At 52.1% G+C, this 26,206-nt stretch overlaps 10 protein-coding genes across 10 annotated transcripts; 5 read left to right on the forward strand and 5 right to left on the reverse strand.

Moving 5' to 3' along the window:
* Positions 1-387: 387 nt before the first annotated feature.
* On the reverse strand, positions 388-2,940 carry ACET3X_004187 (uncharacterized protein). The gene is made up of 3 exons (XM_069450364.1): positions 2,099-2,940; positions 1,853-2,049; positions 388-1,803 (listed from the first exon to the last, which is right to left on the reverse strand). The coding sequence occupies exons 1-3, from the start codon at positions 2,860-2,862 to the stop codon at positions 542-544; spliced, it is 2,223 nt and encodes a 740-aa protein (XP_069308165.1). The 5' UTR covers positions 2,863-2,940; the 3' UTR covers positions 388-541.
* A 3,745-nt stretch (positions 2,941-6,685) lies between these two features.
* Positions 6,686-8,389, forward strand: ACET3X_004188 (uncharacterized protein; the record flags this gene model as incomplete). The annotated part of the gene is made up of 4 exons (XM_069450365.1): positions 6,686-6,845; positions 6,895-7,176; positions 7,227-7,544; positions 7,749-8,389. The coding sequence occupies 4 exons, from the start codon at positions 6,686-6,688 to the stop codon at positions 8,387-8,389; spliced, it is 1,401 nt and encodes a 466-aa protein (XP_069308166.1).
* Positions 8,390-9,115: 726 nt separating this feature from the next.
* Positions 9,116-10,364, reverse strand: ACET3X_004189 (uncharacterized protein). The gene is made up of 2 exons (XM_069450366.1): positions 9,538-10,364; positions 9,116-9,480 (listed from the first exon to the last, which is right to left on the reverse strand). The coding sequence occupies exons 1-2, from the start codon at positions 10,213-10,215 to the stop codon at positions 9,271-9,273; spliced, it is 888 nt and encodes a 295-aa protein (XP_069308167.1). The 5' UTR covers positions 10,216-10,364; the 3' UTR covers positions 9,116-9,270.
* Positions 10,365-11,897: 1,533 nt separating this feature from the next.
* ACET3X_004190 (uncharacterized protein) lies at positions 11,898-12,683 on the reverse strand (the record flags this gene model as incomplete). Its single annotated transcript, XM_069450367.1, has 1 exon — positions 11,898-12,683. One exon carries the CDS (start codon positions 12,681-12,683, stop codon positions 11,898-11,900), a length of 786 nt encoding a protein of 261 aa, XP_069308168.1.
* A 1,793-nt stretch (positions 12,684-14,476) lies between these two features.
* ACET3X_004191 (uncharacterized protein) lies at positions 14,477-15,235 on the forward strand (the record flags this gene model as incomplete). Its single annotated transcript, XM_069450368.1, has 1 exon — positions 14,477-15,235. The coding sequence occupies one exon, from the start codon at positions 14,477-14,479 to the stop codon at positions 15,233-15,235; it is 759 nt and encodes a 252-aa protein (XP_069308169.1).
* Positions 15,236-15,601: 366 nt separating this feature from the next.
* Positions 15,602-15,933, reverse strand: ACET3X_004192 (uncharacterized protein; the record flags this gene model as incomplete). Its single annotated transcript, XM_069450369.1, has 2 exons — positions 15,602-15,783; positions 15,840-15,933. 2 exons carry the CDS (start codon positions 15,931-15,933, stop codon positions 15,602-15,604), a joined length of 276 nt encoding a protein of 91 aa, XP_069308170.1.
* A 220-nt stretch (positions 15,934-16,153) lies between these two features.
* ACET3X_004193 (uncharacterized protein) lies at positions 16,154-17,965 on the forward strand (the record flags this gene model as incomplete). Its single annotated transcript, XM_069450372.1, has 2 exons — positions 16,154-16,194; positions 16,246-17,965. The coding sequence occupies 2 exons, from the start codon at positions 16,154-16,156 to the stop codon at positions 17,900-17,902; spliced, it is 1,698 nt and encodes a 565-aa protein (XP_069308171.1). The 3' UTR covers positions 17,903-17,965.
* A 330-nt stretch (positions 17,966-18,295) lies between these two features.
* Positions 18,296-20,188, reverse strand: ACET3X_004194 (uncharacterized protein; the record flags this gene model as incomplete). Its single annotated transcript, XM_069450373.1, has 1 exon — positions 18,296-20,188. The coding sequence occupies one exon, from the start codon at positions 20,186-20,188 to the stop codon at positions 18,296-18,298; it is 1,893 nt and encodes a 630-aa protein (XP_069308172.1).
* Positions 20,189-21,430: 1,242 nt separating this feature from the next.
* Positions 21,431-21,922, forward strand: ACET3X_004195 (uncharacterized protein; the record flags this gene model as incomplete). Its single annotated transcript, XM_069450374.1, has 1 exon — positions 21,431-21,922. The coding sequence occupies one exon, from the start codon at positions 21,431-21,433 to the stop codon at positions 21,920-21,922; it is 492 nt and encodes a 163-aa protein (XP_069308173.1).
* Positions 21,923-24,082: 2,160 nt separating this feature from the next.
* Positions 24,083-25,859, forward strand: ACET3X_004196 (uncharacterized protein). Its single transcript, XM_069450375.1, has 4 exons — positions 24,083-24,336; positions 24,540-24,593; positions 24,642-24,744; positions 24,792-25,859. Exons 2-4 carry the CDS (start codon positions 24,559-24,561, stop codon positions 25,713-25,715), a joined length of 1,062 nt encoding a protein of 353 aa, XP_069308174.1. The 5' UTR covers positions 24,083-24,336; positions 24,540-24,558; the 3' UTR covers positions 25,716-25,859.
* The last annotated feature ends 347 nt before the right edge of the window (positions 25,860-26,206 follow it).

Consider the following 26,206-nt stretch of genomic DNA (forward strand, 5'->3'; position numbering starts at 1 on the left):
TTGGGCCCTCGATAGCAGACGATCACGGAGCAACTGGAGTTGTCGTGGGCACGAGTTGAATGCACGCGAATGGCTACAATGATTTATGTCCACCCGCTAGTAGGAAGTAGCAAAGTTCGCGTGAGTTATGACGTCATGGTCATGACGATTCCCCGCGTGTACCCTACCACAGCGATGCGCAGTTGATATAGTAAGTCTACAGCTGGCGAGGGGACTCAAGGGTAAAAGATCATGTTCACTCCCGATTCAAACTCGAAAACTGTTGGAACTGCGATGTTTGTAAAGACCCAACGCAACGTCAACGCAACTTCATCGCACACTGTGACTTTGGTCACGATCAAATCACGAGCTGCCTGGGTAGAGATTTCTGAACGCGTAAAACAGAAATTGGAGTAAATGGATCATTCTATGTACAGGGAAGAAAAATCTAGTAATGTGGTAGAAGTAAAAGGCGGTTGGGGCATTGGGGGGCGAATCACGTGATATGGTTTGCCAGTAGTATCCGTAGACTCCACTGCCATCTCATGACTGCTGCACTCAACTACAAGCCCGAATCGATCTGGTTCAAGATAACTTGAGCTGAGTAAGCATCCCAAGTATCGCAGAGCTCGAATGGCTCCTCTCCAAACGCCTGCTTCTGGATGTCCTCCGGCCTCTCCATAATTTGCATGAAAAGCCCACCACTGACGTGCCAGGCTAGGTGGCAATGGAAACTCCACAGGCCCGGATTGTCTTGAGTGAACTGCAGAACTAGGTATGAGGGCTCCACTGTTCCGGTAAGGTTACGCGCATTTTGCATCTGATGAACGTCGCGACGTAGCGTATTCTCCGGGTTTGTAACAACACCATCCCATTCGCCAAAGCCTTCAGCAAGAATGTGATAGTCATGGCCATGGAGATGCATAGGGTGGCCACCGATAAGACCGTGATTGACAAGATGAATCCTAACGTTCTTCGCACCGGGAAACTGGTATACGTTCCATTCGGGATTGAAGTCCAACTCATTACGCTTCGCTTTCAGAAGCGTGGGTTCATTGTAGTTCCCATGATATGTGCTGTTGTTAAGGTACCAGATGAAGTTTGTGCCATTGGAGCGGAAGTCGAAGTCTACACGCTCGACATGATCAGGCTCCTCCAAAGGAATCTTGCAGAGCGGAATGGCGGATGTGATAGGATCATTTTTGCACTGTTCAAGCTGTTCCTTGGTGACGTCAGAGCTGGATTGGGGAATGGCGTTCGTATCGGCATCCTCGTAGTAAACTGCGGCTAGGGCGTTTGGCGAGATGCCGTCAGTGAGCGTGCAGCGGAATCCTTGCGCGAGCTGAGAGCGCATCCAGAAGGTATCGCTGGGCTTGCCGATAGCTTCCACGACAACATCAGTACGCTGACCAACGGCGAGAGTGACGACATTCGTCATGTACGGTTCCACCGGAATGTAGTCGACGGCAATGACCTTCAGTTGATGTCCATCAATGCTGAATTTCTGGTTGCCCTCTGCACCCATGTTGATAAGACGTAGTAGATGCTTTTTCCCAGACTCGAACTTGAACTTGGAGACACCCGCATTGGGCGTGCAAGGTAGTGTTGTGTTTGCACACGGATAGTTCATTCTCCCATTGATCAAGTTGTTGTTCGAAGGCGGAAACAGACCATTCATAGTGCCCTCAACAAGAGAGTAGTAGTCGGCATGGAACCAATCCTCAAGCATGATAGGGCCTACGTCGATGTCGTACTCTTCGTATTTTGGTCCATGTATGATCATAGGGCCGTGAGCACCACCAGAATATTGAGCACTATAGTGACCTAAGGCACTCAGCTTGGCATGTAGTAAGTCTGATTTGGATGAACTTACTGTGATACCATGATGTGCCATAACGATCGGCCCGGAAAAGCATCTCGTAGTACCCGCCGTTAGGCGAGATAGGACACTGCGTGATAGCAGGAACGCCATCATACCAGGAAGTTTCAGTTTGGAAGAGACCGTGGGCGTGAAGCGTAGTACCTTCATCGGTCAGATCATTCGTGACCCTCCACAAGATCCAATCGCCCCTAATTTACGGTCAGTTAAAGTCTCGTAGCGTAATTTGCTACCCCGTACCAGTTGGCCTCGATAAGAGGTCCAGGAAATTGTCCATTCACAGTCAACCCATTCCTGGTAACACCGTCCGGAGCAATCGTCTGGTAAGCCACGTGGAGATCGTAGGTCCTTGTTACGCCAGTGTTCGGCATGGTAGGACAAAGGGGGTCTGCCGTCGGTGTGTTCACTGCAGTCGCGGTAACGACGGATCCGAAAGTCCTAGTGGAGGGTTTCCCGGAAGGATCGGATCCTGTGGCGTTGGTGTGGTTGTATGAATGACCAGGCATTGTAGGATAAGGCGGGAATGTGGATGAGGGTCTGGCATATTCCGATGTGTAGGCGCCATCAGAATTACCACTTGGGAGGCCGTTGACCGGAAGATGAGGTGTATCAATCAGTCCCCATTGTGAGTTACCACACTGCTCGACATTTGGGAGTGAGGAGTTGAGTTGCCCAGTACCCTTTGGAATCCAACACGGCTCATCATACGCATCCTTGGCAGGTCCTCCATATTGATAAGGTATCGAAGGTCGAGGAGGAGCATATTCCTCTCCATGTGACGGTTTCCCCGGCCACTGGAATGGAAGAGGTACGTCATTATAGGGATTATAGTATGGTCCGCCATGTCCATGAGCATTGGTAGTGGGTCGTGCAGTGGCGTATTCAGTGACCGTCGCTGTAACTACCTGGCAGACAGGCGCGACGCGAAGCTCGGAAGGGGTGACTGCGTGGTAAACAGACGACAAAGATGCCGTAGCGGCGACGTAAGGAGCGTAGGCTACCATGTTTGTAGCAATGGAAGTAGGGCGTACTGCCTTTAATGAGCGAATACGAACAGAAGAACTGCGAGAAGAATGAACGACTGTGTTGCAAAGCAAGACACATCGTTCGAAGACATGGTCACGGTCAGTGTTATATGAGATTCCTTTGACACTATACCAGGTACCAATGTGCTAGGTTTGGCTATGGGCCTTGAGATACGAAGAGGCAAGCCGTGTGGCGGTAAAAAGTATGAACTCGAAACCTGAATGTGGCCGATATAACCGAACCGAGGCGAGGCGCAAGAAGTAATGAGCTGTAAGTCTTCCATTTGCGGATCAGGCAAGCGAAGTGCAAGGATTCTAACAAGGGCTGAACATTACTCTTGGGTCCAACTCGACTTTCCCTTTGCATTGTTCAAGCGCTGAGACGGGAGAAGGGCATCAGGCAACCCACTCAGCATCAGCGTCATGAACTTTGAGGAAAGATCTGCAGCCGCGTCGTCCGTGACCGCTCATGCGGTTGCCGTTTACGCGTCTAGAGTTCATCGGAGAATATGCAGGTACGTGCGGACAACTGTCAAGATGTCCAGTCATGTACCGGCGACGCGTCTGACACCTGCATACCTGGGTAGCGACAACACCATAGGCTGCCAAAAGGTCTGGGGTATTGAGTCATGTCTAGCTTCCAGTGGCATTTCAGACGACAATTGTCCAATACTTCGTATAGCGGACCGCTCAGTCTAATCTTTTGTTGTTGCGACGGCTTGCATAGTGCTGCCGTAAGTGCCGTGTGCCTAAGCACCCGCAGTCTAAAACATGCTAAGCTCGCGTGGAACCGTTCAGCAATCGTGGCTTGGATGATGCGGGCGATAAAGTGTTCTCCTGAGATGGTGGAAATAATGTGAACGAGGCTGTGTTGCGCAAGCAGACGGTCCTTGGCAAAGTGGTGTTTGAGGCGTCAGGATAAGCACTGGTTGGCGAAGACAGCTCCCCACACCGGCCAAGTCGGCTAAAAAGGGGCCTGATGCCGATCTCCCACGACCACCTTTGCCTCGACTCCAGGCTGCTTCCTGTATAGGACGTTGCTGCAATACACAAGAAACTGCGCGTTCGAAGCTGATGGTGGTTTTTTCTGCATGCGAGGTTGGATACTTGGTACGCGGCTCGTTGCCACGATTGTCGCTACGTTGGTACTGCCCAGGTGCGGAGTCGGGGTCTCGAAGATGAGTATACGAGAAGAAGAACTTCCAACGCTGACTGTGGCGCGCTACATCCCGCCCAACTGATAAAGGTAGATTTCACATGAGTCATTGCCACTTTTGTTCTTCGCCAGAAGAACATGTTTTTGTTGTGCTGACACTTTCCAAATGCTGATACCCACAGGGTTTGACTCACCACCTGGACAAACTCGAAAGAGCCGTAGTGCTGCATGATAGTAGATATGCACTGGAGACCAGTGTTCGACCTCTGGTACAGTTCCTGTTTATCTTATCGCATCATCGTATGTGCGTACAGATCAGGCTTCGGCTCCCCGCCCGGGCTCAACTGAGCCGCGCGTGCTAATCATAAGCGTCTTTCCTATGTGGAGGTACTCCAAGTCTCTACTCTCAATCAGACCCTACAGCCAAAAATATTGATCTTTACTCATCGCGGGCTGCCGATCGAACGCCAACAGTCCGACAATTTGCACTCGCTACAGTGCATGACGAATCGAAGCCAACCCGCACTACAACCCATGCGATCTCCTTCATTTATACGCTGTCAGGAGCAGACAAGCTTAGCGGATTCTAAATCATGGCTGTCTGGATGGCAGAAGCAGAACGATCGAGACATTGTTCCTCCTACTGTAAACACGTGCATATCTTCCAAGGTGCACTGCAGAGGTAACAGATTCAATGACTGCATCAACAGGTCATGTGGAAGCAATCTTGAGAAAATTAGATCATGTCCATTGCTACCATTTCGCTCGCTTTGCTGCATTGATGAGGAGCTGCACATGTGCGTCACTAGGACACAATCCCTTGTGTGCCTGGCGTTGGTACCGCACACAACTTGTCTTCTTGCACTCGATTCAAATGTCGCTTTGGCACTGATATCTTTGAGGTGGACGAAAACCGCGCAGTCGGTATCAGCGCAATCGGCTGGGATGACAGGCGTGAGCTCCTCCATCTTGAGGTCGAATTTCCCGACGTATCTATTCGGGAAAATCATACGGCAGACTTCGAGAGAAGCGGGAAAGTTACAGCACTTATGAAGAAAGATGGACATGTCGTCGAGAGCCAATATCTAAGGATCGAAGAGGCAATGCCGACAACAGTTGTGAGCTACACGTTCACATTCGAGTGCCAGAGTGTCTATGATCGCTACATCGTTAATGCATACCTCACAGGTTGAGATGCGCTTCCGGGAGTGGTTCTGCATGGTGAAATAGGTTCTTCCCCGTTGTCGATTTCGCTCGGCCCTCCGAGACCCGAAGGTACGCCAGCAGCAATTTCGTGCACGTACGATTCCGTCAAGTATTCCTATTGACTATCGAAACTCCAGAAGTAATCCTGTTTACAGGTCCGATCTTGAAGCGCAGCGATATTGCAAAGGATCCATCACTCCACGTAGAGGATGAGTACTTAGGTATGCTCTGAACTATGGCTGGTGCGGCGCATCGGGTATGACATCACCATGGATCTTAGCTATCGACGCGCAACAGGGCTCCCTCTTCCCTCGCATGACAGCTTACAACAAAATCCATCACCCGATACGTACTCTGTTGTACCGCCTCTGGGCGCTTGCTTCCGCTTGTGTCAAAACTTTCCTCTGAGGCTCCGATCTGCGAAGCGCCAGTGCTGAATCCACAATTCGTGTTTCGTCTCGCCCCACCACGACGTTTCAACATGCTGCGCGCAAAACATACACGAGGGCGCATCTGCCCATGAATTCGTCCGCATTATGTTGCAAATGCCCGTTCCAGGTACTACCTTGTCGCTATTTAACCGTCTTGTCATCTCTTAATGTGCATGTTCGAACATGTTCGCTCTCAGAGCCGGTGCCAGTATTCCGACCCTGGATTGGAAGACCCGCACCGTATCTTAGACCGCAGATTCTCTGAAATTGCAGACGGTACCATCAATAGAATTTGCAGTTCTACACCGTTACGAGACCATCTCGGGAGACGAAGCTGTTGCCAGACCAAATTCACTCGAACAGTCGCTGCAATCCACGTCTTGCAAGCAGTACCAACACTATTCTAGCAGAGAGGAAGATCCCAAGATAGACGCATCGACATGCGCTTCCTTGCATTGGATGGCATCGCCAACAATTTGCGAAGGATGGCTCGGAGCCCCTGCAATGCGAAGGAATCCCGCCTTGTCCAAGTTCAAAACAGCACTAAGCCATACTCGGCTCGAACTCCAGGCACAGTACATATCCACCAATCAGCGCCCCACATGTCAAACCTGTCAGTTTTTGACTTGACCCATAGGCCTGGTTCTGGTTCCCAAGACTTCTGTTCCCGGCATAGGACTCCGTCTTTCGTTCATATATCCGCCTGTGGCTGCAGACACATAGCGCCCTGGCGTTAGGTTCGAGATTGGACCGGTGGTAAACGAAACGGCTAACCATGCAGCGTGCCACATACCCCTCGGCATCACGGCTCAACTCATCTCCTGTGCTGGGAGAGGATATAAGTCTTGAAGCCCGTAAGCCTTTGGAACAGTAACGCAGCTGCGCTGGACATTCTTTCACTACGAGACTTCGTCATTCATTCTTTTTTTGCTTTTTTTCAGTCACTCATTCGTCAATTTTTGACTAGTCACTCATTCCAAACATCACTACTCGCATCAACATATACATTATGAAGTCCGTAGCTGTCTTCCCTGCCATCTTGGCACTTGCCAATGCCCACGCCACTTTCCAACAACTCTGGAAGAACGGAAAGGATCTTGAGAGCACCTGTGCCAGATTGCCCTCTTCCAACAGCCCCGTCGAGGATTACACCAGCACCGCTCTCCAATGTCAGTCTCGCGTAAACTCTGCCGATGAGCAACACTGATACCAGTACAGGCAACGTCAGCCCCGCTCCTGCTGAGGGAAAGTGCGACTTCGAGGCTGGTGACACTGTAACCATTGAGATGCACCAGCATAACACCCGTGACTGCACAGAAGAGGGTCTTGGTGGTGCTCACTGGGGCCCAGTTCTCGCATACATGTCTAAGGTTGAGGACGCAGCCACCGCCGACGGTTCCAGCGAGTTCTTCAAGGTCTACCAGAACACCTGGGCCAAGAACCCAGATGCCGCTCAGGGCGACAACGACTTCTGGGGTACCAAGGACCTCAACTACAACTGTACGTATAAAGATGCATAACTTCAGCGGCAAGTCTAACATGCTTTGCAGGCGGAAAGCTCGACTTCACCATCCCCAAGAACATTGCTCCTGGTGACTACCTCCTCCGTGCTGAAGCAATCGCCCTTCACGCCGCAGGCCCAGCCGGTGGTGCTCAGCACTACATGACTTGCTACCAACTTACTGTCACTGGTAGCGGAACTCTCGTACCCAAGGGTGTCACCTTCCCTGAGGCCTACTCCAAGACTGGCCCCGGTCTTGGTTTCTCAATCCATGCCGACCTCGACTCATACCCCGCTCCTGGGCCCGAGCTGATCGCTGGCGGCACTGAGGCTACCCCTCAGCTCCTCACTTTCGGTGAAATCGCTGGTGCCCCTGCTGCCACTGCTACTGGTGGTGCCGCTGAGACTCCGGCTGCTTCCACTCCGGCTTCGGTCGCTGCCTCTTCCACTGCTGCTCCTGCTACCAGTAGCGCCGCTGTTGAGGCTATATCTTCTTCCGTCGCACCAGTTGAGGTGTCCTCCGCTGTTGAGAGCTCTGCTGCTGCCACCTCCGTCGCTGTTACGTCTGTAGCTGCCCCTGTTTCTTCCGAGGTTGCCTCCACCCCTATCCCTGTGGTCTCCAGCGTCGTTGCTCCTTTCCCCGTAGCAAACAGCACATCCTCCATGCTTCCTGGTACTGCCTCCCCTATTGTCACTTCCAGCATTGTCGCTGCCCCCACAACCATGCTTACCGCCGTCCGCCCTACCCAGACCGTGGAAGCTTCCGGACCCATCAAGGAGTACTACCAGTGCGGTGGTCAGGGTTTCAAGGGTACCGCCGTGTGCGCCGAGGGTCTTGAGTGCAAGGACTGGAACCCATGGTACTCTCAGTGCGTCAAGCCCGAGGCTACACAGCCCGGTCCTTCAAAGGGCCCCATGCCTTCTTCCGTTGCTGCCTCCAAGCCTACCGCTACTGCTGTAGCACCCAAGCCCACCGCCGAAGCCCCCAAGCCTTCTGCCGCTAAGCCTACTTCTGTCGCTGCCGCTGAGGCCGAGCCTACCTCGGCTGCACCCGTCGCCACTGAGCCCTCAAAGCCTGCTGCTTCATCTGCACCTGCCGCCGGCGCTGGTGAGAAGACCTACACCCTCGAGACCTTCATTGCTTTCCTTGAGGAGGAGGCTGGTAGCGAGTCTGCTGCCAAGATCCGTCGTATGATTGAGGCCCTTCAGTAAACGATTCTGCATCCTATGCCATGATTCTTCTGTATATATACTTCTCCTAGAAGGAGAACTTCGATTCTTGTAGCGATGTTTCTTTGGAATGATACTCCTTGTTTACCTCACAATTGCTGGTTCACTTCGTGACTGTTATTCTCTGAATCGTGATAGCTGCAAGTGGTTCGTCCAGTGTAAGTAAATCTCCCCAGCCACAATTCCAATGAAATCTGAATCTCTCGTACGGGAGCACAATGAAGCGTTCTGCGACCACGCTAGTATTTTTGTTAGTATGTGGCCTGTTCACACATGCACCTTGAGAATGAGCTTTCCATCGTATCGGCATTGACATCTTCGCTGCCTACCGTCGCTTCCTTCGCCCATTTGATCCAGTCATTATTACCAGAGCTTCGTCAGATCGTGCACAGTAAGAGTTGCCGTAGCTTCAATCATATGTAAGGCCACTGCTAAGGCGTTGATGAATCGTGAAGACAGTGGCGAGAGGTAAGGGCTGCACAACGATGACAATAAAGAGTAAGATGGATCTGAGAGTTGCTATGGAAACTGTTTGAGAGTGAGTGAAGAACTTGGTACTTCTAGAGATCGTATCCCATAGCCACGATTGTCTGTTTCCCTCAGGTGAAGAGCGTCGACACCAAAGATCATCCTTGCGCGTAGGTATAACAGTGGCGTAACCTAAATGGCTATCAGGAACGAATGAAGCAGTTGCGAATATGTCATTACATTACTAAAAGTGCGAATCCATGCGCAAACTGCTATTACGTTGCTTGTAAGCGCCCATGTAAAACAAATCTAGGACCACTTTCATAGTCTGCCTCCCAAACACCATGCCATGCAAATCGTTATCATGGCTTCATAACGCCTTAATCCTTTGCGAATTACAGCCTGAACTTCGCGCTCATCATCTTCGTAAACCTGGCATTAAAAATCTGCCTCTTCTTGCTCGCACTGCTGCTAGGTATCAGGCTCGAGCAGTCTTGGAGCTTACTCGCATCGTTCCCAATCACAGCAAACCGGTTCCACGCGTCGGTGAAAGCGCTGGACCAGATGTCTGCGTCATCTGCAAAGGCAGACCATATGTCTGCTGTCTGTGAGAACAATTAGTATCATGTCCAAGGTAAGGATAAGTGATGGCCAAGACATACCTGAGACGAGTTGGAGAGAAGAACATCGCTTTGCAAACTGTATGGCGCTGTGCCGTCCTTGGTCTCCTTATAAAAGGTGTTGTCGTATGTGCCAGGTGTAGAGTCCAGACTTTTGCCAGCTTGCGATGGGTCATCGTTGAACTGTAGTGCTACACTGTGTGTACCCATGAGTGCAACGACATCATCCGCCGAGAAACCCTTTGCACTGAACGCTCCTAAGATGCTTTTCAAGGTACCACGGCTGCTCGGTACACTTCCAACGGGCGCAGCATTGGAGCTGTCCTTGCGGCCGACTAGTGCTTGAACCCTGGGGCCAAGGGGACACGCAGAGATTGCTGTTGCGGCGGCGAATTGGATCATGTCGGCTGCAGTGACGTTGTACTTGCTGCTCCAAGTTTTCAGCTTCTTGCAGATAGCAGAGAGGCCGGCATTTTCGGGTCTCGAGCATTCGTCTGTGAGGATCAGGCTACCGTCACAGCCGTTGTTGATGCAGTCATGGAAAGGTGCACGGATGGCTCCGTGAGCATCAGCGCCACAGCCAGCAAAGTCTGATTGGAGTTCGGAGGCGACTTTGGACCACACAGATGGGCATGTGGACGATGTGCGAGGCCAGATCTCGAAGGCCGAAGTCGACGACGCCGCCGCCAGGGCAATGAGAATAATTGCGAGGGAACGCATGTCGGTGAAGTGGCGAAGTTTGTTGGATGTAGTCCCGCGTTGATCAATGGTAAAACTCCAACGATCGTGACGATGAACTGTAATGATATATGCGCAAGGCTGTCTAGCTCAAAAGAAAGAATGACGAAACAGAGACTGACTGTTGAAACCTGCAAAACCAAAAGCTGGGGAACGTGAGAAACTTGAAAGAAATATATATCTAAAGCTCCAATGCTTGCCACTCAATGGCCTGATGAGAAGTGAGCTAAATCACGCTTGCAACGACTTCCATGATAGTCACACCGACGGTTCCGTAAAAACTGTCGAAAAGTTGAGTACGCTAAACAGCGATCCTACCCTCCTAGAGTCCGCGGCTGCTCCTCCGTATGCATCCCTTATTCCCATTACAACCGAATTCAGCGTATACCCACTTCCGCATGCTGACCATCCAGGCCTACGGCATTGGCGGATCCTGGTTGAGCGAACTATTGACGGTCTGGCGCTTGATGCGACTTGTCGCTAACATTGAGCTAGAGAAAGTCTCAAACTCTGACAGGTGCTGCAAGGCTTATGTTCAGCGGTCGCGCTGACAAGTGGCTTGACCTTGAGCGGTTGTAGAACGCTGATCACGATTGTTTCCTGAGTTGCTGTCGGAGGACAAAATGTCCGACGTGAGATCGACAGCATCGACACATGGATGACCCACAATTCGATTCCAGAAGCAGCACAGCAGTCGCAGAGTCTGCCCGGACCTCAGCGTGGAGAGCCGAGTTGATTTTGTCGTGTCGTGTCGTGCGAGTGTGGTGAGACTGTGCGTGGGCGAGATCAAGAATGAGGGTTGTCGCTGCCCAGGCGAGGAATTCCATGAAAGTTTCAAGGGCGCCCAAGATGTCAGGGTCCGCTGTTCATGCTTCCTTAATTAGACTGACGTTTCAAACAGCAAATACATGGCCCGGTGCAGACCCAGACCCTTTATGCAAAGCAATATGATCAGAACCAGGAAAATGAGTAGCTGCTTCCCCAGAGCTTGGTGCTGTGCCACCTACGCCAGCGCCAGCCAGATGCAGGCTAGATGCGATGCCGGCAACGCCTTGGTGTTCCGGTCAGCGTTACCCCACTACCCACTCTCCGATGCAATGCAGGCAGGCAATCGTTGAATTTAGCATGCATGTGCGACTGGACGGATCAGGATCATGGAAGCGATGCAGATCCGTGTTGAATCAAGCTTTCGTGTCGTCGCAGTGGCGTTGTGGAGCTCATCCATGTCTGTAGCACTTCTCATTGGCCCGTAGAAGCTCACCGGTCCTCAACTTGTTGAACGAGCGGAGAAGAAGTAGAATGTAATGCTCGAAAGGAAATTGGCATTTCACGCCTGCGGCGTTTTCAAAATGCATTGAACAGTCACGCTGCGTGTGTCGAACGCCAAGTCGCTCTATACTTCTTATTTTGGTGTTCATTGATCGGGATCGTCGGGATGCACGTATAGTCATCAAGGGATGACTGACACCATTCCACTACCTGCCAGGCTTATATGGCGGTCCTAAAAGACGATCGAAGACCCACTCACATGTTCAACTCTCGACCCTCGATCTTATGCCACGCCTCTTGTGCGACGCATCCGCATCATGTAGACCAGGTTAGTGCCCAGTCCAGGTATATTCCCACTACACACTGTCCTCCCCGTGAGCCATCCCCTACCGCTTCTATGTTCTCCACTGAATCTTAGGTGTTATGTTTGAATCCGTGTTCTTGATCTTGAGACCCATCTCTCTCCCCAAGGTTTCGACCGTCTTCTTCAACAGCTCGTTTCCAGATGTACCAAGAAATTTTTCGAGCTGCGTTGTGGCAATCTGACCGTCGAGCTTCCTGCCGATCAGCGTTTTAGCAATGCCGACGAGGAGGACATCGTCATCGCCACGGCATGATTTGACAAGCTCATTTACTTGATATGAGCGCATTGCAAGTCTACCGCAATCTGCAATAAACTTTTCGGTCAAGTGCTGGACATACTCTGGAGCGCGTAGAGTGTGAGCGCAGATGAAGCGGATACACGTCTCGATCGAAAAGTTTGCTCCGACAAGTGGCATCGGCGTGGGCGTGCATAATGTTGTGAGCCATTGTGAGATTGCGACAAGAGCAGCTTCATGAATACTAATCTGAGTTGCCGACATCTTGCTCTTCCCTTTCATGAGCTTGGTCGGACCCTGTTCTTTCCGCACTTGTACTGCGGACAGATCGAAAGTGAAGTTGATTGCCGGTGCGTGTGGGTGCTTCGCGAGGAAGGTAAGTGCACTCGGAGATATTGCCATTAGAGCGAACCGGGGAGCTGAGCCCACGCGACGGCCGTAGATGGTAAAGTCGATAAGTCCTCCACGAAGGAGCGAGAGGCCCATCATCGGGTCCCACCTGGCGACATCCACGGGATTTGCCTGGAGCTGTTGCAGAAATAGACGGACATCGGCCTTTGAGAGTTGGGGTACTGGAGACATTGCGATCCTGCTTGTACGCTTGTAATGCTGTTGTGGGACTGTCGGGTGTCGAGAATATCAACTGGGCGATCTTTTGCGTTACTCACTCAGTCATTCGTTGGAAAGTAACAGAGCAGAGGTGAAACAGTGTATGCTGACAACCCTGGGCGAATCGCTCATTCACTGGGTACCATGGTACTGAGCCCTTCGCGCAGGTTGGCCAATGACGAGTCCACGATATGCCGGGGATCAACGGAGCCGCTGCTCTGAGGGGGTGACATGTCTGCTCGCGTATCGTGAAAAGCGATGATCTCCTCTAGCATGTCAGTCATGATACGATTCTCTCGCCGTACGTCCAAGCGTTGAACTGGGTGATTCTCTTCAGATAGCGAGCTAAGCCGTAAATATTCAAGTTTTTTGCACTCCTTCAGGGCGTGCAATATCGACGACCAACTGCCGCTAACAAGGCGGAGGTCAGAGAAGAGGGCTCGTCGTAGCGTCGTTGAGTGCTTGCTGATCATGGTAGCCAAGTCATCTCCGTGTAAGGCGCAGAACATGAGCTGGAACACTTCGAGTTGAGGAAATGTGCAGGAAGAGGCCAGGCTTTGAATTGCAGATGCGACAAAAGCACTGCGATCTAGACTCAAAGTCAAGTTTCTCAATCTTGGTGCTGTGGCAACAATGCTTGCGATCCATTTCTGCCAGCCAGGTACGCGAGAAACGTCGTCGTAGATGGTCAAGACGGAAATTGTGAGAGTCTGAAGATGTGAAAAGCGATGACACAAGGCGTCCAGAGATTGTGCGGGCACATGGAGCACCGAAAACGGTAGAGTGGCTTCTTTGTGTAGGGCGGCTCCGCGTCTACATTTAGCCATGCGAAACTCGAGCAAACGAACATCGGTGTGGACGATGGCGTCGACAACGACTTGAAAGCACTTTGTGCGAAACAAGCGGTCGTCTTCTGAGACGAAGCGGCGGCAAGCAGGCGACTGATCGTTTCTCGGATAAAAGTGAACAGCCTCCAAGTTGGTGAAGCCTCGCAACGCTCTCACGAGGCCATCGTAGAGCCGTGTGGGATATTTGCTTTCCAGAACATATTTGAACGTAGTTGCCTCGTCATGGACATGTCTGTCCTGGATGCCAGGCACGCGGGGAAATCGTTTGGGCGGAGGGAATCTGCCCACGCGGCTGATGGCAGCGAGCGTGTGGTAGTCACTGGAGGTCAGAAGTTGGATCTGGAGGACTTTGACAGTGCCCCGAAGACATTCACACCGCGACACATTGAGGAGACGACCAAGAGACGGGGAGCCGAGAGTAGTTTTTAGTCGGGAGAAGGCGCATTCTACAAAGACTGGATGAATGAGGAAACGCAGCCTCTGGGAAGCCAGACGGAGGTTTTTGCAGGACAGTAGTTCGAGACTGGCAGCAACGAGCTCGAACAGCTCCACAGGGAGACGTTCTATCTGTGAAGTCATAGCGACATGTTGACAGGAAGATGTGATGTGAAGGCAACTCGATCGACGGGGGGTGGGTGGCACATGCAACGAGCGCACGGTCCAGCAACCGCTCGCAAGAATCATGACAGCGCTGCCCCCCGCCGCGACCCACGACCTCAGCTGCAACGACGGAAGCGACGCTTCTTGCACGTGAATAGTCTTCTCGCCAATCTCTTTTTTGTCTCTCTTGCACCAACCCATTCTCTCGTACTTTGCACCCTCGACCGCGGTTGCATTCGCGTGCGGGTGTTTGGAGACGGGCCACGACTTCAGCAGAGCCCAACAAAAGACTGTCGGACAACAGCTCCAAGCAGTACCATGGATTCGATGCGCAGCCTCAACACGTCCCTGCCCAAGACCAGACGGCAGCCCGATGTGCACCAGTCATTCCGGACGGCGGCGTTGAACGTCACAAACCTGTACAAGTCAGCACTTGCCGACCTCGACAGGGCGCGCACCGACGGCTATCAGGAAGCTCTCGACGACCTGCTCGCTTTTCTCGACAAGGAGAAGATGGGCCTGGGCGACGGGGAGGGGTGGCGGATACGGCAGTGGGCGACGGAGCGGCTCGACGGAAGCTTGCCCAAGCAGTCGAGCAGCGACAGCGATGAAGAGTACCTCGACAACAACCGTGCCAGGAGCTCATCGCCCATCATGGACCGCAACCCCGCCATGGAAGACTCGTGTGCCCTGGACCCGCCAACGGCAACGGAACAAGCATGCGACTCTGCGCCGCCCCTTCACATGGAAGCCTCCACCACAGAGGCTGACATGTCGCCTCTCCACCACGTCTTCGAATTCTCTGCCGCCCAAGCCTTCCCCTCTGAACCACCGACCGAAACCGCCTCGGCCGACATGTCAGCCGCCGCTCGCCGTGCCTTCTCCGCGCCCCGCCGTCCCTCGAACCGCTCGTCTACTCGGAACCTCCAACGCTCTGCCGCCCAGAACCTCTTCCAATTAGGCACCGGTGCGGGCCAAAAGAGACGGCTCATCAACGACTTTTTCAACGTGGATGGCTTCAACGACCGACGGGACGGCTCGTCAGGCGGCGGACCTAAGCGCGGACGCATGTCATAACACACAAATCTCCAGGCCTGAGAGGCCACTCGCCCAACTCCAGGCAACGACACGAACGACGGTTCGACGAATCACGACTACCTGCATCATACCCAGACGGCGCATAGGGCTAGTGCATCATTTTTCATACGCATTGGGCGAGGCTTAATAGACGCATTCTGTGGTGTTTATTGCTTTTGGATCTACATACCTTTCTTTTCCTTCTCTATGGGGGGTGGGATATTATCTAGTGTTGTGGAAGTAAATAGCGGGGGGGTTTTTTTGGTGAAGAATTTGGTATCAATGATATTGTTCTAGGTTCCCAGTCTTGTGTTTATTTCGTGATATCCCCACGCGTTACATGCCGTGCCTCGTCTAGCCATCTCGTCATGAAAACCAGCGATAGACTCCCAGGCCCACCATGACAGCACTTGTGCCTGTTATAGCGATACCTCTGCTCCTGGCGCCGAATATGCTTTTGCTGGCTCGTATCGCGGTTTCGTTGGCCTTGATTTGTGAATGGCCCGAGACATACGTAAAGGCGCCGAGGCCCAGGAACGTCGCGCTTCCTGTATATGTATTAGTACGGGGCCGGATAGTTCATGTCGACGAAAGAGTGCAGTACCAACTATGCGGCATGGCGTGCAATCCTCGAATTGCGCCCTGTCATTCTTGAGAGCTTCCTGGAAGGTCGGAGGAGATGGCGGTTGCAGTGCCATTGCCGTCACTGCCGAGAGGTGTCGCAGCGATGCAAATCAAGACGCGGACTGGTTCGTATAAAAGTCCTGCGTCGCCCAGTCTGAACGACATGGCTCTCTCTCTCTAGCCAGCCGCCATGCAGGGATCGTCTAGCCCCGGAAGCTCCCCGCCAAAACTGCCCCACGACGCGAACCTCACGTCTTCGCACGCGCCTGGCCCCCAGCCGACACTTTTCGCACCATGAGCGCAATAGAAGCTCTCTACATCTTTGATGAGCACAAGTAGGAGCACGCGGTTACGGCCATCACGTGTTCCATCGCTAACGTCTCCAGCACCCCGCTCCTCGAACACACATACCTCAACCGCCCACCGCCATCTTCTGTCCTGCTGCCTCTCTACCTCGCGCATCCCGCCCCAAGACCGCCCCTGATCTACCTGCCCAACACCAACCCACCGACGCTGCTCTACAGCATAATACAAGACCAGCTTCTGTTCCTGTGTCCCGCATCCGCTGACACGGACCCCCTCGCCGTCCTCACTTTCCTCCACCGCCTCACCGACGTCCTCGAAGACTTTCTGGGTTCGCCACTGCTAGCGAGCAAGATCGAAGCAAACTACGATGTGGTCGCACAGCTACTCAGCGAGATGGTCGACGGCGGCATCATCGCGAACACGGAGCCCAACGCACTGAGAGATGTTGTCGAAGCCCCGAACCTACTCAAGAGTCTACTGGGCGGGGTTGGATTGCCATCGTCAACACCAAGCTCGCTCGCACCATCTTCGGCTGGAGCATTCGGTCTAGGGGGTGGAAGAGCGAGTCCGCGACTGGGTCCCTCGCCAACCTCAAGTCAGACAGGCTCACCGATACCGTGGAGAAGAGCCAACGTCAGGCATACGAGCAACGAGATGTATGTGGACATTGTGGAGACACTCCAAGTCACGCTGTCGCCATCTGGTCGTCCGTTGGCGGCAATGGCAAACGGTACCATCGCTTTCACCGCCAAGGTCTCGGGAATCCCAGATCTCATACTACACTTGGGATGCGCAGGTGGCATACAAAATGCCGTCTCGCTTCCCGTCTTCCATCCTTGTGTCAGGCTCAATCAATGGAAAGCGAGGCCGGGTGAACTGTCGTTTGTCCCGCCAGATGGCCGCTTCGTGCTTGCCGGATATGAAGTCGACCTACTCGGTTCTGCAGCACTGGATGCCTTCTCTACCGAGAAAAGCGCAAAGAGCACGAATCCAAAACTCAATATACCCGCTACAGTATCGGTCCATCCCTCGCTTGGCCCAAGCGGCACAGACTTCGAGGTCAAACTCCAACTCAACCCACGCTTCAGCGGAACCAAACCCTCTCAGTCCAGCGCCGCCAAGGCTAGTTTGAGCCGCACATCCTCCACAGGAACGACGGCTGCCCCTGCCATTGAAGAAATGACCATTCACATTCCCCTCCCGGCGTCTGTCAGAAACGTCGCCGATCTACGTCTCGCACGCGGAACAGGAGATGCAGGCTACGCCCCTGGCGACAGGGCAATAGAATGGCGTATCAGCAGTCGTGAGATAAGCAATCTCATGTCGCAAGACCGGGGTGGAGGCATTGGAGCCACAGCCACGCTACGTGGGACAGTAATCGGTCAGGACGACCCATCTGCAGAGGATGCTTTGGATGCTGGTGGACCAGTTTCTTTTGCAACTTCAACATACGACTACGATGACAATCAGAACGCACACATCTCTCTGCCAGCAGCCTCATCTCTCAACGCACCAAGGTCAGACAGCGATGCGAAGATCAAACAGGCAAACAAAGTCCTCATGCCAAGCTGTGCGACCATCAGCTTTTCCGTCAAAGGCTGGTTACCGAGTGGCATACGTGTGGAGAGCTTGAACGTAGACCAAAAGAAGAGCAAAGGCTTGGGTAGTGGCGTCACGCCGTACAAAGGTGTCAAATATCTCTGTGTTAGTCGAAGGGGTGTAGAATGTAGATGTTAGATGCATATGTCTGGTTTGTGACAGGTCGGCAGACAAAGCAGAGTTTCAATCACATACTTTTACACAATTTTCCTGCGGATTCTGTCGTACACATGCAGGGTGTTTTTGGGTTTTATCAATGACATTATAAACTATGCTATCCGACATTCGTTGATGGCTTGGAACATGTATCCAGACCTCAAATGGCCATAGATGCATACCTTGTTATCAATGAAACAAGCTGTCGCTCTACATAACCATTCTTGCCGTAGATGCAAAGACCTACAAACCGTACAAAGCTCCCGCGTTAACGCATCGGATTGCACTAGTGTGATGAAAGTCATCACATCGTCTTTTTTTTCTGACGTGCTCGAGCCTTCCCTTAGAAGCACGGCACCATGCTAAGATGCTAGCCTAGTGAAGGGTGGTGAACAGCGCCTCCTTAGCCGCTGGAGCAACTGCGTTCTTGCCAGGTGCAGGCTGTTGAACATCACCACCCCGATGGCCCTTTGCGCCGCTGCGGTCGTTGCTACCACCGCGCACACTGCCTTCTGGAGACTTCCAGGTCTTGCGTGGACGATGAGTCAAACGCTTCTCAATCTTATCCACTTTTTCTTTGAGAAGCGCGTACTTGGTCACTAACTTCTCGAGATCTGCCGTACCCTTGGCGTTCCCAACCTTCTTCTGGTTTACCAGGTTGTTGGCTAGACAGTCAAAGATGGGGTCGTTCTCCGGGTAGGCCAACTGGCAGACAAGGTCCATGAACTCGGTTGACACATCCTGAGCGCGAATGCGGTCACAAAAGTGCTTGGTGAACTGGGCAACGTACATGTTGTTGAGGCCTAGTACACGGGAAGCGTGACAGATCTGAAGGTTCTTCTTATCATGGACATGTTCAGTCTGAAACTTCAAAGAGTAGATCCTGCTCTGGTAGGTCATCTCGTCCATCCACTTGAGATGCGCTGTCGCAGAGTCTACGTCCATCGAATCGGCAGGAAGGACCCAGGAGGTGGCTTCTGGTTCTTTGGTGAAGTACTCCAGAGCTTTGAACGAGCACTGCATCAAGATGTACTTGGTGACAGTAGCCAGCTTGACATTCCCCAGCTTAACGGTGACTTCAGGACCGTTGCCAAAGAGGATGCGCTTGCCGTGTGGCATGTGACGGATGTCAGCCGAGTAGTTGAACTCCGGCATGGCGCCGTTCTTATGGCGTGCCTGCCTGGAAGACTGACCCCAGGGCGTTGTGTGACCGTTCTTCTGGGTCATGTTTGGCGATGGACGTACATTCCTCGTAGTGAACGATACGGCGGACTTCTTACCGTACTTGGACATGTCGATAGGAAAGGTCAAGGTCCTTGGCTTCGGGGCTGGAGGGACGACTTTCATGGTGTCCTTTGTCACGAAGGTCGGGAATTCAGACTCGCCGAACGATGGGCCGCGACTCTTCTCCATTGGATCGGTCTCCTTGGACTCCTCAGTAGTGGCCGCTCCAGTCTCTTGCTCCTTGATCTTCCCAGTCTCCTCATTCGTGGGAGGATCAACGAGCTCAAAGCTATCTGAAATATCAGAGGCAGTCTTGTCGGCCTCGGTTTCCGACTCAGTAACATCATCGGGTCCATCTGTTTTGATGACTTCCGACGCTTCGTTCCTAGGGTCGTTCTCGGTGGCCAATACAGCATCGTTTGTGGGCAAAGCGACAAGTGAGGCTGACTCCTGCTCAAGACTGCGAATAGTTACGGTCTTCTCCTCCAGATCAGCCTCCAGCTTCTTGATCTGGTTGTCCTTCTCTTCAGCCTCGCGCAAGAGCTCCTGGTTCTGGAGAGTTCGATCGCTATTCTCCTTCTTGAGTAGCTCGATCTTGCTGTCCTTCTCTTGCACCTCCGCCTGAAGGTCACTGATATGACAGTTCTTGTCCTGGATCGCACCCTCCAACTCTGCGACGCGAAGAGTCTTCGTGACAACTACCGCCTCTAGCTCCTTCAAGCGCTCCTCTTTCAGAGCGACGGTGGTCTCGAGGGACGCAATCTTCGGGTCCTGGCGCATGAACTCGGCGATGAAGCTGTTATCGTCGTCGTCGTCAGCCCAGTCAGCCTTCTTGCCGTTGGTGACCACAGCAGGTTTCGGCGATGTGCAACTCGACCCGCCGTTTGTGATGTGGCCGTTAGACATGCCCTTGAGTACGAGACCCTTCTTCTGCTGAGGGCCTGGCTTAGGTTTTGGCGGCGCCTCTGCAATTTTGGGGTTGGGAGATTCGGCGGACTTGATCTTGTCGTTGCCAGCAGCCCAGAAGGAAGGAGCTGTCGCCATGTTTTGCGGTTACTCGAGAGGTGGAAGGAGGGGGGAGTCGTTGAACTGTAGTTCGCTAGTGTTGGCAGAGAGGTGAAAGAGCAAGTATCTTTTTCTGGAGACTAGATTGCTCAAAGGAGGTACAGGTAGCGGGAAGAGGTGGGGCTATTCTGCTGTCGAGAGTTGACAAAGCGTGGGTGGTGACAGAATAGTGGAGAAGCGAGTGTGTGGTGCATAAGAAGGAGAGAAGGTGGGCCTGGCTATATATCGGGACGGGTGCAGCTAGCAAAATTCGAGTGCGTGTGAATGTACAAGTGTGTGACCCGAGCTTTTGATGGTGTCGAAGGAAAGTGAAGGGAAGGAAAGTGCGCCACACGAGCACGATCCCTCAGAGAGCAGGCGCAATCAAACTGTCAAAAGCCTGCCCGGGTTTCACTACACAGTCAAGTGAAAATTGCGCTGCAATCTCCGACCGCTACATTTCCTAGACATAATATGGTAGCGATGCAGTTACCGAAACTTCTATCGCATATGACAGCGTTCTCGTAGGACGACAGAACAGAGAGACACGGCTGCCATATGGCTACCTAGATACCCAATCAGGGCCATGACACCGCTCAGCCTTGGGAGACCTACTGACCCGAACAGACTTTCGAGTCCCACTGGAGACAGAGTGCTGCTATACACGTGACATTTCCGGTATGAACTACTGACTGCAGTCCAGGAACTATCTCTTCAGTGTGGTGATATCCTTTCTTTGAGAGACCGTGTTCTCCCATTTTACTATCCCATTCCAGAAGGTCTATCATTTTTAGGTCCATGGACACGCGTTTGAAGCCTGCATATAGAACGTCAATGTCGCGACGCGCTTTCCGTACGTAGGGGATAACGGAGCAGCCATAAAAGGACGCGTCCTTGCCTTAACCACATGGCAGCAAGCCTTTGTTACGACACACCAACGGAATCGGGAGCATGAGTGATGATTCAGATCTCTCAAAGTCATGCATAAGGTGTAATGAGTAGAAAACTCAAGAGATGACTGGAGAAAGGGTGATGATCTCAGCCCTGCGATCCCCGCATCCGAAGTCCGAACCTTGTCAGCCAATGGGAGTTGAAGGAGGTCTACACACACCCACTGTACCTGTCTCCTGCATCGATTCAAGTGCATCTATAAGACTGCAACATGTCTCTTCTTGCGTCTAAGGCTCTGCAGTGATACTACCCCAAGCAAGGCTATCGTGAACATCAACTCAATCGCCCACCATGACGACTCAAGTCCGCAACCTCTTCCACCACCTACCTCCACCAGCGGAGTGCCTTGCGCTTTTCATCGCGACCCTCGAGATTGTCCCTTTTGGCATAGTAGGTCTACGAAATCCTACCTTCTTCGCAGATGGCTACGGTCTGCCCATCTCACGCGAGTCCGACACGTCACCTGCATCCGCAAAACGTTCCATCAACACCCAGAGCACATACGAAGAAGACCAGAAGACAAAGAAAGCTCTCGTCGCGGCTATAGCAGCACGCAATGTTCAGAATGGCATTCTGCTGGCAGTCTTCGGTCTGGTGCTGCGAGATAGGAGGAGTTTGGGTGTCGCAGTCATGGCAGGATTGGTCGCGACCGCCGCAGATACGGTCATTGTTAGCGCGTATGGAGCGAAGGACAAGATTGCAGGTCATTACGTTGGCATTTTCAACAGCTTGGCGATTGGAGGGAGCTTGCTATACTGGGGAAGAAACGATCCATTGTGGTAGAAGTGTCGGTCGAATGCGCATAAGCAATGGAAGGAATGGGTTGCGCATGATGGAAAGACAGCAGGAGCAGAGCCGGTTGCCCAAAAAGCAGAGCGAGTCATGGACGAGCAGCCTGGTACAGACATGAATCGCGAACCTTTCCCGTGTCGGATTAGCGTTCACGACGTTCAGCCCCCTCTCAGGCAACAGCCTCTTTCCCTTCCTTGACTCTTTTTTGCTCCTTTCGATTTCGTTACATCCGATACCCACTATGACATGCAAACACGCCATTTTACATTTAGATCCCTCACCCTTCGCAGAATTAGCAGGGTATGAACAACCAGATGCCGCGACACGTGCAGCAGCAGAAACAACTTCTGGCCGAGCAACGAAGAGGGGCAAGGACTACTCGACAGGAACCTTTCCTGGTCCTCTTGTTCTACCGCATGATGATCTAAATTACGATCCGGATAGTGAACCTCAGACTACAAAGGAGTGGCTGAACGCGAAAACCAGGAATAAACTATCGTCGACAACTGGAAGGGATACGTTGTATGTAGCACAAGTACCTGAGATCAGTAAGAAGGTGGAATTCATGAGAGACTGGATAGTACCAACTGGCCACAAAGCATCAGAAGGTGAAGGAGTAGCAGAGCCATCTCCTCCATCCGCAGACCTCTTTATCGACTACCTTGCCGCCTTCTACCACAATATGCCTGTTCGTGTTTGCCCTACACCTTTGACATGGACAACATGGGGTTCTAGTTCTAAGTCCTCAAACCTTTACCGGGCTGCCGCTCTGCCAAAGTACGTCGGTCTTCTCGATGGCGAAGATCGATGTACGAGGATTCGTGTCCGCCCCTCGCCAGACTCTGCTTTTCCTGCTCAACTCAACCTAGACGACATTCTTGATACGATTATTTCCGTTCTCCCTGTTGACGCCTATGCCCTGGTTGTCTTGGTCGATCACGACATCTACGAGTCTGAAGATGATGACTTTTGTTGTGGCAGAGCATACGGAGGGAGCAGAGTGGCTGTTGTTCAGACTGCACGGTACAACCCAGTTCTGGACAAACGACATGGAGAGCAGATTGACCAAAGTCACATGTGGCCGTGGAGTCATTGCAAAACATTTGTCGACGACTTGTGTGCTGAGGAAGACGTAGAAGCAAATCCAGCAACGAAGAAACAGAAAGACTTGAGCAGAAACAGCGCAATGGCAGCTGCGGCTGCCTTCGCCTCAGCATACAAGCCTGTTTCCCCGGTGCAAGAAGTCCAGGCCCTATGGTTCTCACGACTTGCGCGAACAGTGTCGCATGAACTAGGGCATTGTTTTGGCATCGCGCATTGTGTGTACTATGCGTGTAATATGCAGGGGACGGGTAGTATGAGGGAAGATGTAAGACAACCGCCGTATTTGTGTCCGGTATGCGAAGCAAAGATCGCGCATGCTATCGTTGGAGAGCTAAGCGGCCGTGATGAAAACGAGAAAAGAGTTTGGGTCAAGCAAAGGTGCCAGGCATTGGGTCGATTTTGCAAAGGCTTGGAGCACAGAGGGCAAGAAAGTGCAATGTGGCGAGGTCTAGATGGATGGCTGGAAGAGAGGCTCAAGGTATTGTGATCTCCGACGAGTCTGAATTGTCCCAAACTGCCTTATAGCATGATCAAGGTCTTCACATCGAAGACAAGCTCACCATAATTCGGCAGACGCACTTATTTGCACTTCACATCCAACTCTCTCAACTACATGAGGCAAAGTTCGCATGCTTTGATACTGGCAATCATCGTCATAAAGTTCTTGAACACCGTCTGTATCCTTGAATATCCTTTGACAAGACATGTTAGCGGGCTTTTAGGTGCAGAACTCTCAGCTTCTCCGTCTGGATCCGGTTTGATGAGACCCGGAAATCTCGATAAAGTATGCCGTTCGCTTAAGAGAGTTGATATCATCACAAGTTTCCCAAGGAAATGGCTCAAGATGATCAAATTGACCATCTGCGTTAGCACCACGGCTAATGCACACGCTATGCATAGACTAGAATGAACAAAAACAGGTATATGGCTGTCCCGTCTTGCATACGGGAGACACGTATTGTGGTTCCGTGATGTGTATTGACGTGCTCGGGAAGTGTACCCCTCATTGCCCCGCTCTGTCCCGTCGCCCTCCATATGCAGTGAGCAATTTACCCACCTTCATCCTCAACAGATGGAAGAAGAGCACTACTATAAGTATCCGGTAGCAATATTAAATTTCAGACAACATTTCTGTTACTCTTTCATCTCCGAAATCAAAGTATAACAACTCTTCTCAACACGAAATCAACTTGGTACGATGCTATCATCGAACCAGCACAGCAAGGCCACGCTGGTTTTGCTCTTCGCAAATCAGAATTCCATCTCGATCAAGTAAAAGTTGCCTGACATGGCATCATCAGGTACCCATCTCAACCATCAGAAGCAAAGCATGGCGGGTGTTCAAGCGACCAGTGATCCGGACTCCTCACAAGGAGGCTTGATCACTGATTGCTTGTTCTGAGATCATACCGTTCAAACTTGATCTGGATAATTCCAGCGCGAAGGACTACTGCTGCTTCCTGATGACCCTGTCCCCTCTTTGTTGGCATACTGACTAGCTCAGCATCTGCACCAAAGTCAAGATGTCGACTGATAAGATCACCTTCTTGACCAACTGGTGCGCTTTGCATCTGAGTCAAGTAAGTTACGTACTGACAGCTAATAGGCACGCTACGCCATACCACGCTCCTCTTTATCTTGCTCAAAGCAAGGGATACTTTAAAGATGAAGGCATCAAGGTCGCTCTGCTTGAGCCCAACGACCCAAGCGTGCGTCCAATGGTGGTCATTTAGCCAATATAAACTTACTGTACTAGGATGTCACCGAGATTATCGGATCTGGTAGGGTCGACCTTGGCTTCAAGGCCATGATCCATACTCTCGCCGCCGCAGCTCGTGGGTTCCCCGTTCAGTCAATCGGTTCTCTGCTCAATGAACCTTTTACTGGTGTCGTGTACTTGACCTCATCTGGCATCACCACCGACTTCACGACCCTCAAAGGCAAGAAGATCGGCTACGTTGGCGAATTTGGCAAGATCCAACTCGATGAACTCACCGCGCACTACGGAATGTCACCCGATGACTACCAAGCCGTTCGTGTGGGCATGAACGTCACACGCTCCATCATTACTGGCGAAATCGATGCCGGCATAGGTCTCGAGAATGTCCAGATGGTTGAGCTGGAAGAGTGGCTTGCTAGCCAGGGCCGCTCGCGCGACGAAGTGAAAATGCTCCGCATCGATGAGCTAGCACAACTCGGCTGCTGCTGCTTCTGCAGCATCCTCTACATTGGGAACAACGCCTTTATCGAACAGAATCCGGACAAAGTCTGCGCATTCCTTCGCGCATGCAAGCGTGCGACGGACTTTGTTCTCGCGTCTCCCGATCAAGCCTGGGAGCAGTTCTGCAGCTTCAAGTCTACTATGAACACGCCGACAAACCGCAAGATCTTTGAACGCAGCTTTGCGTACTTTAGCCCTGATCTCCAGAACGTTCAGCGTGACTGGGAAAAGGTCACCCGCTACGGCAAGAGGCTTGGTGTGTTGGACAGCACCTTCAAGCCAAACTACACGAACGAATACCTGGCTTGGGGTCTTGAGGATGAGGCCGACGATCCTACTGGAGACCAGAAGCGAATGGTCGAGCTGCAGGAGGGTGTCAAACAGCATGGCGGGTTCAAGCGTCTTGAGACCATGTCTGGCAAGACTGTCATTGGCGCTGCTGCCTCTGCTGTCGTTTGATTTTGCACGCGAAGGTGGAGATGCACTCATTTTCTCCAACTGATCTATCGGGAAGTCTTCAACCTGAATGGATGTCAGCGACATGTTGACATACATGGTTGAATGAAGTCGTCACTCGCTCAAGCTTGCTGTTCAATGCACTCTTACTCATAATCTAGACGGTGTCTCTCATTGTGGTGTTATAGCGTTGCTGCTATACAGTGGAGCGGTGATTTTCTACAACGGTGATTTCAGTTATTTGGACTTGCGGGTGACCAAGACAGGTCACACTGTACGTTCAAGGAGCGTCTTAATGCGAATTAATCTTGTATCTGTACTAACACACTTGTGAAGCTGTCACAGTCGGACCGCCAGAGATTATGACTTGATAGCTGGGTAGTTCACACTCATTATATTATACTACATACATAAGGTGCTCAGCACCAAGATAAGAGGAAAGAGGACATCAGAAGCCAACCATATCGGCTTTGACCCTTGAGGGAGCAACCTTA

This window comes from Alternaria dauci, chromosome 3 (genome assembly GCF_042100115.1).
Source record: "Alternaria dauci strain A2016 chromosome 3, whole genome shotgun sequence".
NCBI classification, from domain to species: domain Eukaryota; kingdom Fungi; phylum Ascomycota; class Dothideomycetes; order Pleosporales; family Pleosporaceae; genus Alternaria; species Alternaria dauci.

Bases quoted from the DNA above. Each gene is read 5' to 3' on its own strand.
- ACET3X_004196 (XM_069450375.1), top strand. From the start codon at position 24,559: ATGTCGACTGATAAGATCACCTTCTTGACCAACTG. The intron at 24,594-24,641 runs GTGCGCTTTGCA...GACAGCTAATAG, and splicing joins ATCACCTTCTTGACCAACTG to GCACGCTACGCCATACCACG. The intron at 24,745-24,791 runs GTGCGTCCAATG...TTACTGTACTAG, and splicing joins TTGAGCCCAACGACCCAAGC to GATGTCACCGAGATTATCGG.
- ACET3X_004189 (XM_069450366.1), bottom strand. From the start codon at position 10,215: ATGCGTTCCCTCGCAATTATTCTCATTGCCCTGGCGGCGGCGTCGTCG. The intron at 9,481-9,537 runs GTATGTCTTGGC...TTGTTCTCACAG, and splicing joins TTCTCTCCAACTCGTCTCAG to ACAGCAGACATATGGTCTGC.
- ACET3X_004187 (XM_069450364.1), bottom strand. From the start codon at position 2,862: ATGGTAGCCTACGCTCCTTACGTCGCCGCTACGGCATCTTTGTCGTCT. The intron at 2,050-2,098 runs GTACGGGGTAGC...ACCGTAAATTAG, and splicing joins CCTCTTATCGAGGCCAACTG to GGGCGATTGGATCTTGTGGA. The intron at 1,804-1,852 runs GTAAGTTCATCC...TGAGTGCCTTAG, and splicing joins TGGCACATCATGGTATCACA to GTCACTATAGTGCTCAATAT.